Source organism: Heterodontus francisci, chromosome 8, assembly GCF_036365525.1.
Source record: "Heterodontus francisci isolate sHetFra1 chromosome 8, sHetFra1.hap1, whole genome shotgun sequence".
Classification (NCBI taxonomy): Eukaryota; Metazoa; Chordata; class Chondrichthyes; order Heterodontiformes; family Heterodontidae; genus Heterodontus; species Heterodontus francisci.
The window spans coordinates 26,003,566-26,017,633 of record NC_090378.1 but is presented as its reverse complement, the minus strand read 5'-3'; the positions used below and the strand labels follow the sequence as shown (position 1 = coordinate 26,017,633).

At 42.0% G+C, this 14,068-nt stretch overlaps 1 protein-coding gene across 13 annotated transcripts in view; it reads right to left on the bottom strand.

Annotated features, from left to right (window-relative positions):
• Positions 1–301: 301 nt before the first annotated feature.
• Positions 302–14,068, bottom strand: part of tlcd4a (TLC domain containing 4a) — a 68,564-nt gene continuing 54,797 nt past the window's right edge. For 12 of the 13 annotated variants that reach the window (XM_068036836.1, XM_068036842.1, XM_068036841.1 and 9 more), the window contains 2 exons: positions 13,989–14,062; positions 302–4,224 (listed from right to left, as the gene is read on the bottom strand). In XM_068036836.1, the coding sequence (XP_067892937.1) occupies positions 3,909–4,224; positions 13,989–14,062 (390 nt within the window). In that variant the 3' untranslated portion in view covers positions 302–3,908. The remainder of the gene's footprint in view (positions 4,225–13,988; positions 14,063–14,068) is intronic. The other variant, XR_010975481.1, reaches the window with a different exon arrangement.

The window sequence follows — 14,068 nt, the reverse complement described above, 5'->3', positions numbered from 1 at the left end:
GAAAGAACATGTACACATATTATGCCTGTTTCAGCTAAACAAAATAAGTGACAGCCATTTGCTGGTTCATTCCTCAGAGTAATGCTTTGACCAGAGTCAAGCTCCCTGGTTAAAATTCAAACAAAGCTTGGCAGTTAACTGTCAGTCACCATAAACTGGTGCATTCTCCATGGCAATGCCTCTACCAAAGTTCACCTGCCAACCAATCAGCACTCTCTTCTCATACAGTATAAAGTTGTTGCTGCCCCTTACATTGGTATTCTTGCAGATTGTCCTGATGAGTGCAAGATGAAAAGCTTCGACAACATGTCTCTATTTTCAGCAATACTCAAGTTCTGTACTACCAAACGACCATTTGAATTCCTAGTTAATTTGACAGATAATTATGGTAACATATACGCACAATATAGGAAAGCCTTATGCTGTTTTATATGATTACAACTTATTAGTTTCGCTATAAAGAGATTTGGATTTTGGTATAAACTAATCGAAACTAAAATGGCCTTCTATACTAAGTATTTTATTCATGCCATTAGGAATAAGATAAAAAATATAATTTAAGTTTAAAACATTTCTATTAACGGCACAATAGTTAGGGCATGCTTTTTCAAAAATACAAAGACAGCCAAATTACACACATGAAACAGCAGGTATTTGCATTTACTGGATAATATAACTGTGGCTCAGCAGCTTTAAATGATGTAGTTCATCTACAATGCTCTCAACTCACTAATACACAATTATAACTGCAATAAACATGAGCTTCCAATATATATTAAGATTTTATACAAATTTTGGCCTTTATTTCTCCTACTGTGTTAAAATAGAGTGTATTGTATTCAATAAATAACAACATAAAGCATAGTTTAATGATAGTAAATGTTAAGGCAATTCATCCCTCCGAATGGCTTATATATGAGATCATGGTGAAAAATATACTTATAAGATATACAAACACATGCCACTGATGACTGCACAATGTTGAGCACCATTCGCGACTCTTTAGATACTGAAGCAGTCCGTATAGAAATGCAGCACAACCTGGACAACATTCAGACTTGGGCTGATAAGTGGCAAGTAACATTCGCACCACACAAGTGCCAGGCAATGACCATCTCCAACAAGACAGAATCTAACCATCTCCCCTTGACGTTCAACAGCATTACGATCGCTGAATCCACCACTATCAACATCCTGGGGGCTTACCATTGAGCACAAACTAAGCTGAGGAAGCCCTATAAATAACGTGGCAACAAGAGCAGGTCAGAGGCTAGGAATCCTATGGCGAGTAACTCACCTCCTGACTCCCCAAAGCCTGTCCACCATCTACAAGGCACAAATCAGGAGTGTGATGGAATACTCTCCACTTCTCTGGATGGGTGCAGCTCCAACAACACTCAAAAACCAGGACAAAGCAGCCCGCTTGATTGGCATTCACAAACAAACATTCACTCCCTCCACCACCGATGCAGTGGCAGCAGTGTGTACCATCTACAAGATGCACTGCAGCAATGCACCAAGGCTACTCAGGCAGCATCTTCCAAACCCGCGACCTCTACCATCTAGAAGGGCAAGGGCAGATGTATGGGAACACCACCACGTGAAAATTCCCCTCCAAGCCACACATCATCCCGAATTGGAACTATATTGCCGTTCCTTCACTGTCGCTGGGTCAAAATCCTGGAATTCTCTTCCTATTAGCACTGTGGGTGTACCTACCCCACATGGACTGCAGCAGTTCAAGAAGGCAGCTCACCACCACCTTCTCATGGGTAATTAGGGATAGGCAATAAATGCTGGCCTGGCCTGCAACGCCCACATCCCATGAAACGAATTTTTAAAAAATGCCAAATAACTGGATGTGTAGGAAAAATACTTTAGTTAAGAGTTTTTAGAAACCTTTATCTCATTAATAGTTTAAAGATACATGTCACAGGAGTGAGTTTGGAATTGGTGTGCAGGTGATTAAGCAAACTCAGTAGGTTTGAACAACAGGCTGGATCAATTGTCTGAAATTTGTTTTAGCTTAGACTAGAGAACTTAGAGACAAGTACAATATAGCTACCCTATTTTAGTACTTAAGTGCTTCATATGACCACCATACAGCGTAGCAGAACCATTGATAAGCATGTAATAATGCATATAAAATACAAATAAAACAATTCCATAAACATTATCTACCCATGTGGTTAAGTGGTGATTTGACTCAGGCATTAATGAAGCATTCCAGGACTCGCAACTTTAGCTGCTCACTTAGCTCTGTATATTCAATCTTTTCACCTCGGTGATCTAATGAAGTATAACTGAGGTACAACGTGAACTCAGATTTTCAGATAGGTACTTAATCGAGGAATATGTACTGATTTTAACCAACTTCCTGCACAGAACTTCTATTCAAACAATTAAACTTGAATAAGAAAGTACCATTGGATGTTGCCATTCAGGAACACAACTGCTAACAGAATAGGGTTTTTGACATCATGTGATCTACTATTGTTGGGACAGTTCAACCAACCAATTTTCCAATCCTACGTGACTATGTAACAACCATTGCACAAGAGGCCTGCAAAGTTTCAAATGAACCTGCACAATGAAGAAGTATTACAGCAGAGAAAATCTCATGATCAATTCCTTATTGTAAACATGGAAATAACATTGCATTGGAGGGCTTTAAGGTCATGATGTAAGGAGTGTTGGACAACACTAAATGTGAGCACTACAAGACCAATAAAGACCATACATTGGATGTTATTGCTAATACTCAAAAAATCAAACCATTATAGCTTCATTTTATCTCGAATGAATTAAGATCTTAATGGCTGTTACTTGTTGCTACAAGATACAGAATTCACTAGTCTATTAAAATCTACAATATATTTTCTACACAAGTACATATTCAGTCTAAAATACTCAAAACCAGAAATAAAAGATATGACAAGTAGCTGTATGCAACCCCCTTCATCATTAATTATTCTACAAGACTGAATTATAAAATTACATAGCATTGATTGCTCACTGCAAGTCTTGTGAATATGAGCTATAGAACTATATTTTTAGGTTCAACAGAAAAAGTTTTCCTATTGTCTACATGCCTAGTAGTTAATAATTCCTAAAACAGCAAAGGTCAGGCAACCTCTTTCATACAGTAACTTATGTCCTGGGCAGTCAACAGATCACATTATCTGACTTCTCATAATGAAACCTCTTAATATTTATGCATTTTAAAAACACTACTGATGAATTTTGATAGTAAAATTCAGATAAAAGATATTTAAAAAGTCTGCTTATACATGCAGATAGACAGGTTGGTCCTCCAGTCCTACAGGAACATGACCCTCACAGCTGTTCCTTGGAACTTTTTCCTATGTTAAAGGCACTATATGAATGCAAGTTATTCTTGCTAGTATCCAGTGAAGAAGAATTTGTTGGACATGGTTGATGTGAACATCCTTGAAGCCGCTGTTTCCAAGTATTCTAAAAATAACTTCCCTCATGGCAAGAAAAGGTCTTGTTGCATGCATACAATTAGCTTGCAATGTTCAAAGCATTACAATGTGTTCCAAAATAAATACTACAAACCTAGAACAGTGCTTAATGGAGAAGATTCCTCAGAGTTGGATGTAACTGGCATGCAGTTTGAGTGCTTCCACTTATTACTTCTAAATATGAAAAAGCAAGTGACAGTTATTCAGTGCATACTCGATTTGTACGCTTTACCATTGCAAATTCATAAATGTTATAGGTTTATAAGTTCCAAAATGGTCACCTGCATTAGTGCAAACAGTTCTTTGAAGTGATAACAGTACATTGTTGGTTTATACAACTAAGCTCCACCAGTGTACAAAACACCAGTTAGAAATGCTCTCATCCAAAAAAATTTTTAAAATCACTCCAAGCAAAGTATATCTCTACTGTCGTTTTCCGTTTTCCTGAATGTCTGCTTGTTTCTTCTTGCAGGCAAGCAAAACTTTGTAGCATCCCTTTCCAATCTTATACATCCACATTATATTCATAACATCTAAGCAAATGCTGGCAACGATCCAAGCAAATTGTGCTCGTAGTCCAAGCTTGTAAAAAGCCTCCGTTCCAAATGTGGAAATCATTTTGTGATAATATGGAGGCATGACGGCAATTCTAACCAGGAAGAATACAATCATCATCAGAAGCCCATTAATAATGTTTGGCATGGAAGTTTTTGGATAACCTAATGCTTCAAAAAACCACCTGAAAAGCAAAGGGCAGTAATGAGAAACACTTCCAATGCAATACCACAATGAAAATACCATTTATGTACTTGCATTCTAATCTGTGGCAATTTAAACATAAATTGACAACCAGATTATATGACAATTCTGATGACCAAGAGGGTTTTAACAAAATTAAAAGTGCACTTGCCTCAGTCTCAAGTTCAACCGTCTCCTCCCCAGCCATGTCAGAAGTTAAAACTTCTGAAAGTTCAAATCTCATGTAAAGATGAGTAAATGCATTATTAAAGATGGATACCTCAAATTTGACTTTGTTGGCTGCTGGAAACACAAATATTCTTGTACTGGGGTATCAGCCAGAATACCCATCTTTTCCAATTTTACTTTCAAACTTTTACATGCAAGAGGCAGAATTTTGGATTACTGGGAGAGTGTTCCAGAGACCAAGACAATCGGCGTGGAAAGCATAATTGCTGGCAATACATGCAGCTTTTTTTTTTTAAAGAATCAATACAGAATTCTAATATCAAACTAGAACAGCTGGCATAAATATGGAATCACAAGGTCCTACACAATTTTGTCACAATCTTCCTGATGTTATTGAGGGTGGAATCGGATATGCTATTAACAGTGATTAGCGACAAGCTTTGAGGATCCCCACAGATTTTACCATGTTCTTCATCACCATGGATCTAGTTAGAAACCCACAGAGCTTATAAATGCTTATAAATAAAAAAGACTGGTTTCTTTACAGATTAGAGACTAGTAAGCAACATCACAGCCAATCTTTCTTCGTAGTTTTTAGGCAATATTTAAAAAACTGCACAATTTGACATCCAATTATGTCTACAATTGCTTGCACTGATTTGGTTGCTGCTCATTTTTCAGATGGAGCATTAAGCACCCTATAGAAAATGACCTTGATATTTAACATCATTCAATTCTGATTACATCCAGTAGGGCATTAAAGAGACAAACAACTAATTGTTATAACCCTTTTTTTTTGGAAAAAAAGGTCATTATGGATGAAGAAGGTCATTTGCCCTGCCTTAGTTCATCCATCGATAAAGACTCTACAATCCCCCCTAATGTGGCATCCACTTGTTTTTCTTTTTAATTATCTGAGGGAGTCAAACATCCAGAGCAACATCTATCAAAATCAGCCAGATCATGGGTACTGCTGTCAGCTGTGGCTCAGTTGGTAGCACTCTATTTTTTCAACTCATTCATGGGATGTGGGCATCGCTGGCTAGGCCAGCATTTATTGCACATCCCTAATTGCCCTACAGAAGGTGGTGGTGAGCTGCCTTCTTGAACCGCTGCAGTCCTTGGGGTGTAGATACACCCACAGTGCTGTTGGGAAGGGAATTCCAGGTTTTTGACCCAGCGACAGTGAAGGAACAGCGATATAGTTCCAGGTTAGGATGGTGTGTGGCTTGAAGGGGAACTTGCAGGTGGCGGTGTTCCCATGCATCTGCTGCCCTTGTCCTTCTAGGTGGTAGAGGTCGTGGGTTTGGAAGGTGCTGTCTAAGCAGCCTTGGTGCGTTGCTGCAGTGCATCCTGTAGATGGTACACACTGCTGCCACTGTGCGTCAGTGGTGGAGGGAGTGAATGTTGAAGGTGGTAGATGGGGTGCCAATCAAGCAGGCTGCTTTGTCCTGAATGGTGTCAAGCTTCTTGAGTGTTGTTGGAACTGCACCCATCCAGGCAAGTGGAGAGCATTCCATCACACTCCTGACTTGTGCCTTGTAGATGGTGGATAGGCTTTGGGGAGTCAGGAGGTGAGTTACTCGCCGCAGGATTCCTAGCCTCTGACATGCTCATGTAGCTATGCTATTTATGTGGCAACTCCAGTTTAGTTTCTGGTCAATGGTAAGCCCTAGGATGCTGATAGTGGGGGATTTATCAACCATAATGCCATTGAATGTCAAGGGGAGATGGTTAGATTCTCTCTTGTTTTGAGTTGGTCATTGCCTGGCACTTGTGTGGCGCAAATGTTACTCACCACTTATCAGCCCAAGCCTGGATGTTGTCCAGGTCTTACTGCATATGGACATGGGCTGCTTCAGTACCTGAGGAGTCACGAATGGTGCTGAACATTGTGCAAACATTAGCAAATATCCCCACTTCTGACCTTACGATTGAAGGAAGATCATTGATGTAGCAGCTGAAGATGGTTGGGCCTAGGACACTAACCTGTGGAACTCGTGCAGTGATGTCCTGCAGCTGAGATGATTGAACTCCAACACTACAACCATCTTCCTTTGCACTAGGTATGACTCCAACCAGCAGAGTGTTTTCCCCGATTCCCATTTACTCCAATTTTGCTCGGGCTCCTTGATGCCATACTAGGTCAAATGCTGCCTTGATGTCAAGGGCAGTCACTCTCACCTCACCTCTTGAGTTCAGCTTTTTTGTCCATGTTTGAACCAAGGCTGTGATGAGGTCAGGAGCTGAGTGGGCCTGGCAGAACTCAAACTGAGCGTCACTGAGCAGGTTATTGCTAAGCAAGTGCCACTTGATAGCACTGTCGACAACACCTTCCATCACTTTACTGATGATCAGGAGTAGACTGATGGGATGGTAATTGGCCAGGTTGGATTTGTCCTGCTTTGTGTACAGGACATACCTGAGCAATTTTCCAATTTGCCCGGTAGATGCCAGTGTTGTAGCGGTACTGGAACACTTGGCTGGACCGTGGCTCATTCTGGAGCACAAGTCTGCAGTACTATTGTTGGAATGTTGTCAGGGCCCAAACCCTTTGCAGTATCCAGTGCCTTCGGTCGTTTCTCGTTATCACGTGGAGTGAATCGGATTGGCTGAAGACTGGCATCTGTGATGCTCGGGGACTTCAGAAGGAGGCCGAGGTGGATCATCCACTCAGCACTTATGGCTGAAAATTGTTGCAAATGCTTCACCCTTGTCTTTTGTACTGATGTGCTGGACTCCCCCATCATTGAGGATGGGGTTATTTGTGGAGCCACCTCCTCCAGTTAGTTGTTTAATTGTCCACCACCATTCACAGCTGGATGTGGCAGGACAGCAGAGCTTAGGTCTGATCTGTTGCTTGTGGGATTGCTTAGCTCTGTCTATTGCTTCCTGCTTACACTGTTTGGCAAGGAAGTAGTCCTGGGTTGTAGCTTCACCAGGTTGACACCTCATTTTGAGATATGCCTGGTGCTGCTACTGGCATGCCCTCTTGCACTCTTCATTGAAGCAGGGCAGATCCCTCTTACCACGAAATCACAAGGTTATGGGTTCAAGACCCACTCCAGGACACAAAAATCAAGGCTGCCACTCTAGTGCAGTACTGAGGAAATGCTGCACTGTTGGAGGTGCCATCTTGCAGATGAGATATTAAACCAAGACCCTGCTTCTCTTCTTAGGTAGATGTAAAAGATCCCAAAAAATAGATTATCTGGTTTGTGGGAGCTTGCATTGCACAAATTGGCTGCTATAATACAACAGTGTCTACACTTCAAAGTAATTTTTTGGCTGTAAGGTGCTTTGAGATGCGAAAGTGCTGGATAAATTCAAGTCTTTCTTTGCTCAGAGGCCAATATGAGTCTGAGGGAAATTCAGGAACACTGCTCTAACTTTGTGATGGTAATTGACAGAGGTGGACCAATTTACAACTGAGCTTTTTTTTTCTTTCATGGGATGTGGGTGTCAATGGCAAGGACAGCATTTGTTGCTAATCCCTAATTGTCCTTGACAACTGAGTGGCTTGCTAGGCCATTTCAGAGGGAAGTTAAGAGTCAACCATGTTGCTGTGGGTATCAGGTCCCATGTCGGCCAGACCAGGAAAGGTCATTAAGGAACCAGATGGGTTATACAACAATCAATGATAGTTTCATAGCATCATTACTGAGACTACCTTTCAATTCCAGATTTATGAATTTATTGAATACTCAAAGAGCAGGCTCATGTGATTCAGATGTAGAAATAACTTCCTAATCACAATAGATTCCTTGAGTTTTACACAACTGGTTTGTCATTAATTGACCCTCACTCTTTTTTGTCACCACGTATGGCATCCTATTTAGATGAAAAACAGCAAACCCTTGCTATAGGTAGCAAATAGATGAAATAGTCAAGTGCAATAATTGATTTCATTAAAGTTATTTTCCTGTTGTTACTTGGTCTTCATTTTTTCATTCATCACCTCCCCATTCTTCAGCAAGTATCCACCGTTCTCTGCTGTGGTCCTTGTGGCGATGGTGCTCCTACAATGGTGTTAGGCAGGGAATTCCAGGATATTGACCAAATAATAATGAACTGTGACATATGTTCAAGTGGAGATGCTGTGTGATGGTGTCACCAATATATTACTGCTCTTGTCCTTTTCAATGGTAGAGGTCACAAAACTGGGTGAATTGTTGCAATGCAGCCTGGGGGAGACAGTAGTGTAGTGGTTATGGTACTGAACTAGTAGGCAAGAGGTCCAAGCTAATGCCCCAGAGACATGGGGCTGGATTTTAAGGAGCCCTTGACGTCAGGATCCGTGGCAGGAGTGGCCTGGAAATGGTCCCAGATGAAGCCCGCCACGGACCTCGACGCCAACAGGGCCTGGCCCGATCCTGTCATGGCGGAAGCCCCACTGCTGGGTTAGGGGACCAGAATTTGAATAATCAATGAAAATAATTAATTTAAATAGACTCACACCTCATCTTGTTGACCCGCCACGATCTTCGGCCATGCTGCTGGCACTGCTGCGCCTTTGGATCCCCGTCCGGGGAAACAAGGCACAACACTGGTGAGGAGGAGGGGGGGGAAGGTAAGTTTATCAGTGTGGGGGGGTGGTGGGGGGGGGGGGGGGGAGGAAGACGGTTTCAAATTATCATGGGTGTAGGGAAAGGATTGTAGTTTAAAGTTTGTGCAGTTCGGAGGGGGGGGCGGGATTGTAAAGTTAAGTTTTTTTGGGGGGGGGGGGATAGGGCAAATAATTAAATTAATTGTTATTGGGGGGGGTGGGAGAGGGGCAAAAGAATGTACTTATTTAATTTAATTAAATCTATCTTAAATATTTAAATAAGCCGGTAGGGCTAACAGCCCTTTAGAAATGGCATCAGCGCCTGCGCACAGGCAGCTGACGCCATTGCCGCAGATGGACAGCCCACCCCCTCCCTCCACATGATCGTGGGGGGGGGTGGGGGGGGGAGGGGAGTGGCCCTCCCCAACTATTTAAATGAACTGTCGCACTGCGGCGGCACTTCTGGTGTGTGGCCCGCGCGGGCGGGCTGCTATTTTTGAAGCTCGCCGCCACATCCAGCCGATGGGTTCAAATCCCACCACAGCAGCTAGTAGAACTTAAGATTCAATTATTTAATAAACATCTGGAATTGAAAACTAGTCTCAGTAATGTTGACCATGAAACTATCACCAATTGTCGTAAAAACCCATCTGGTTCACTAATGTCCTTTTTAGGGAAGGAAATCTGCCATCCTTATCTGGTCTGGCCTACATGTGACTCCAAACCCACAGCGCTGACTCTTATTTGCCCTCTGAAACTGCCTTGGAAGCCACTCAGTTGTCAAGGGCAATTAGAGCCGGGCAACAAATGCTGGCCTGCCAGTGACGCCCACATCCCATGAAAGAATATTAAAAAAATAGTGCTCACTGCAGCTACAGCATGCCAGTGATGTAAGCAGTGGATATTGAATGCAGTCGCAAGAGCACAAAAGAAGATGATGGTTTTCTCCTCAACAATGTCATGCTTCCCAAGTGTTGTTGCAGCGACATCCATTCAGTCCTGTGCTGAGTACTCCATCACATTCCTGACTTTATGCTTACAGATGGTGAAGAGGCTTTCAAGGGTCAGGGGGTGAGTCACTCATTGCAAATTACTCAGCCACTGCCCTGACCTATTAGCCATGGCTCATCCAATTGAGCTTCTGGTCAATGGTGGCCTCGGAATGTTGATTGTGGGAGACTCAGCGATAGCAGTGTCATTAAAGGTCAAAGAACAAAAAGAACAAAGAACAAAGAAAATTACAGCACAGGAACAGGCCCTTCGGCCCTCCAAGCCTACGCCAATCCAAATCCTCTATCTAAACCTGTCGCCTATTTTCTAAGGGTCTGTATCTCTTTACTTCCTGCCCATTCATGTATCTGTCTAGATACATCTTAAAAGACGCTATCGTGCCCGCATCTACCACCTCCGCTGGTAATGCGTTCCATGCACCGACCACCCTCTGCGTAAAGAACTTTCCACGCATATCCCCCCTAAACTTTTCCCCTTTCACTTTGAACTCGTGTCCCCTTGTAATTGAATCCCCCACTCTGGGAAAAAGCTTCTTGCTATCCACCCTGTCTATACCTCTCATGATTTTGTACACCTCAATCAGGTCCCCCCTCAACCTCCGTCTTTCTAATGAAAATAATCCTAATCTACTCAACCTCTCTTCATAGCTAGCGCCCTCCATACCAGGCAACATCCTGGTGAACCTCCTCTGCACCCTCTCCAAAGCATCCACATCCTTTTGGTAATGTGGTCAAGTGGAGGTGGTCCTCCCTGGTGCCTATGTAGTGCAAAATATTGTCAACTGAAAGTAATTAGTATCAATAAAGAGGTAGTACTCGAAAAATTAATTGGATTGAAAGTTGATAAATCCCCTGGACCAGACGAGCAACATCCTAGAGTATTGAAGGAGGTGGCTATAGAGATAGTAGATGCATTGATGGTTATCTTTCAAAATTCTACAGAATCTGGAAGGGTTCCTGCAGACTGGCAAGTAACAAACGTTTTAGAAGGGAGCGAGAGAGAAAACGGAGAACTAAAGACCTGTTAGTTTGACGTCAGTAGTAGGTAAAATGTTAGAATCTATTATAAATGATGAGATAACTGGACACTCGGAAAATAATGATATAATTGGGCAGAATCAACATGGATTTGTGAAATGGAAATCATGTATGACAAACCTGTTGGAGTTTTTTGAGAATGTTACTTGTAGCATAGATAAAGGAGAACCAATGGATGTGGTGTATTTGAATTTTCAGAAGACTTTTGATAAGGTCCCACACAGGAGGTTAGTAAACAAAATTAGAGAACATGGGATTGGGGGTAATATACTGCAATGGATTGAGAATTGGTTAACAGACAGAAAGGAATTAATGGGTCATTCTCAGGATGGCAGGCTGTTACTAGTGGGGTACCGCAAGGATCAGTGCTTGGGCCACAGCTGTTAACAATCTACATAAATGATTTGGATATGGGGACCAATTGTAACATTTCCAAATTTGCTGATGACTCAAAACTAGGAGGGAATGTACCTTGTGAGGAGGATGCAAGGAGGCTTCAAGTGGATTTGGACAGGATAAGTGAATGGGCAAGAACATGGCAGATGGAATATAATGTGAATATGTGTGTAGTGATCCACTTAGGTAGAAAAAACAGAAAGGCAGAGTGTTTCTTAAATGGTGAGAGGTTGGGAAGTGTTGATGCCCAAATAGATCAGGGTGTCCTTGTTCATGAGTCATTAAAAGCTAGTATTCAGGTGCAGCAAGCAATTAAGAAGGCAAATAGTATGCTGGCCTTCATTGCAAGGGAGTAATGATGTATTGCTTCAATTGTATAAAGCGTTGGTGAGACCGCACCTGGAGTATTGTGCACAGTTTTGGTCTCCTTATCTGAGGAATGATATACTTGCCACAGAGGGAGTGCAACGGAGGTTCTCCAGACTGATCCCTAGGATAGCGGGATTGTGCTATGAGGAGAGGTTGCAGAAACTGGGCCTGTATTCTTGAGTCTCGAAGAATGAGAGGTGATCTCATTGAAATTTACAAAATTCTTATCGGGCGTGACAGGGTGGATGTGGATGTTTCCTCTGGCTGGGGAGTTTAGAACAAGGGGACACAGTCTCAGAATAGGGGGCAGGCCATTAAGACTGAGATGAGGAGGAATTTCTTTACTCAGTGGGTAGTGAATCTGTGGAAATTTCTACCCCAGAGGGCTGTGGAAGCTCAATCATTGAACATGTTCAAAACAGAAATCGATAGATTTCTGAATACTAACATCATCAAGGAATTTGGGGATAGTGGGGAAAAATGGCGCAGAGGTAGATACCAGCCATGATCTGTTTGAATGGTGGAGCAGGCTCAACAGGCCGAATGGCCTACTCCTGCTCCTATTTCCTATGAAGTTGTCAGCCCAAGCCTAGATGTCATACAGATCCCAGCATAATATGTTTCATAGGATATACAGCACAGAAGCAGGCCATTCGGCCCAACCAATCCATGCCAGTGCTTATGCTCCACTCAAGCCTCCTTCCATATTGTTCTCATCTAACTATCAGCATAATCCTTCATTCCCATCTCCCTCATATGCTTATCCTCCTCTTAAATACATCAATACTATTTGCTTCATTATCAAGAGTTAGGAATGGAAGTGAACACTATGGAATCGTGCCACGAGGGTGTTTGATCATTCACTCATTACTGACTATAGATAGAAACAGTTTGCATCATTCATACATATCAAATTTCTATTAGCGTGACCGCTGCCCATTCTGCTCTCTGCCAGTCTTTCCTCTGACTCAAACACCAGGAAAAAACCCAACGCTTCCAATTGGAAAGCTGGAGCTGGCCCAGTCACCATTTGGAATGATGCAGGGGCAAGACCTGGCATCTTGGTCAGTTTGCACCCTGGCCAGGTGCTTGCACAGTCAATTAGCTACTACAGACAAGATGCAAGATCATTACGACAACTGGCAGAGAACAGAAATAGAGGGCAGCAGGAGAGAAACAAAAGAAAAAAAATTACACAGGACCACATAGTTAACCTGAACAATTAAACCAGCTCCTAGCAAGTCTAAATGTAAAATATTGAATAAATTATGATATTTAGCATTAACTTTTGGTTTTAACTTTTCCTCAAAGGCAAACTGGATAGCTTTGAAACACATAAGCCCAGATTTTGCTGGAGTGGGACATGTCACAGCGTGCCCCATTAGTTAAGACTTTTTCCTCTCAGCCTTTAGCTCAAATTTTTTTGCCCTGTAAGTTGCTGGAAGTACGAGCTGATAATGGCAAGATGAGGGCAAGGGATCATCTGAGACCTTGATGAATCATAGAATAGAATAGAATTGATTAATAAAATAGAATAAAATAAAATGAATGACAGGACTAACAGTATGTCTTCTTAACCAATGAGATTTAAGGATCGAGAATGAAACAGGGAAACAACAAAAAAGGAAATAGAGTGAATTAGTCAAATCAGGTACAGAAAAAAGGGATTGAAAGTTTGGACTAAGAGAAAAAGGAAACAAAGGAAAAGCAAGAAAAACACAATTAAATAATCTAACAATATACTGCATGTTGGAATGAGACTGCAGTTTAAATTGTTCCCTTTCTGGGCCTGTCAATCACCTTATTAAAAAAAGTAGTTGCAGTGTTAAATAGCAGCCCTAACCTTCTATGGTGAGTTTAATTGGAAATTAAAGTGAAAATGCAGCAATTCCTTGAAATACACTGGGAGATGCCTCTCCCCACCCACACCAGGCCTAATGGCAGAGCAGCAAAAACGGTCCAGCCATTTGGCGATTCTCAATTCACTGAGTATCTCTTCCTCATCACAAGTCTCTGGATGATTTACACACAAATAACAGCATCCGCATTAAACTCAGCATTATTTTGGCAGCAAAAGCTGTGGGTTTTTTTTTAAGACTGTAACCAGATTTCAAAACCAAGTGAGGAAGAACTAAAGAAGAAGAGCTATTTCTTTGTCACCCCCAAAATCTTACAGATTACATCTGTCGGTTTGTTCATAAATACTAATATACCTACCGCTGGTTAACAAAAGGAGTTGAAAATTCCGCAACCAGACGGAAGTTAGCAAAATAAGGCAGCATTCCTTGGCCCTAAAA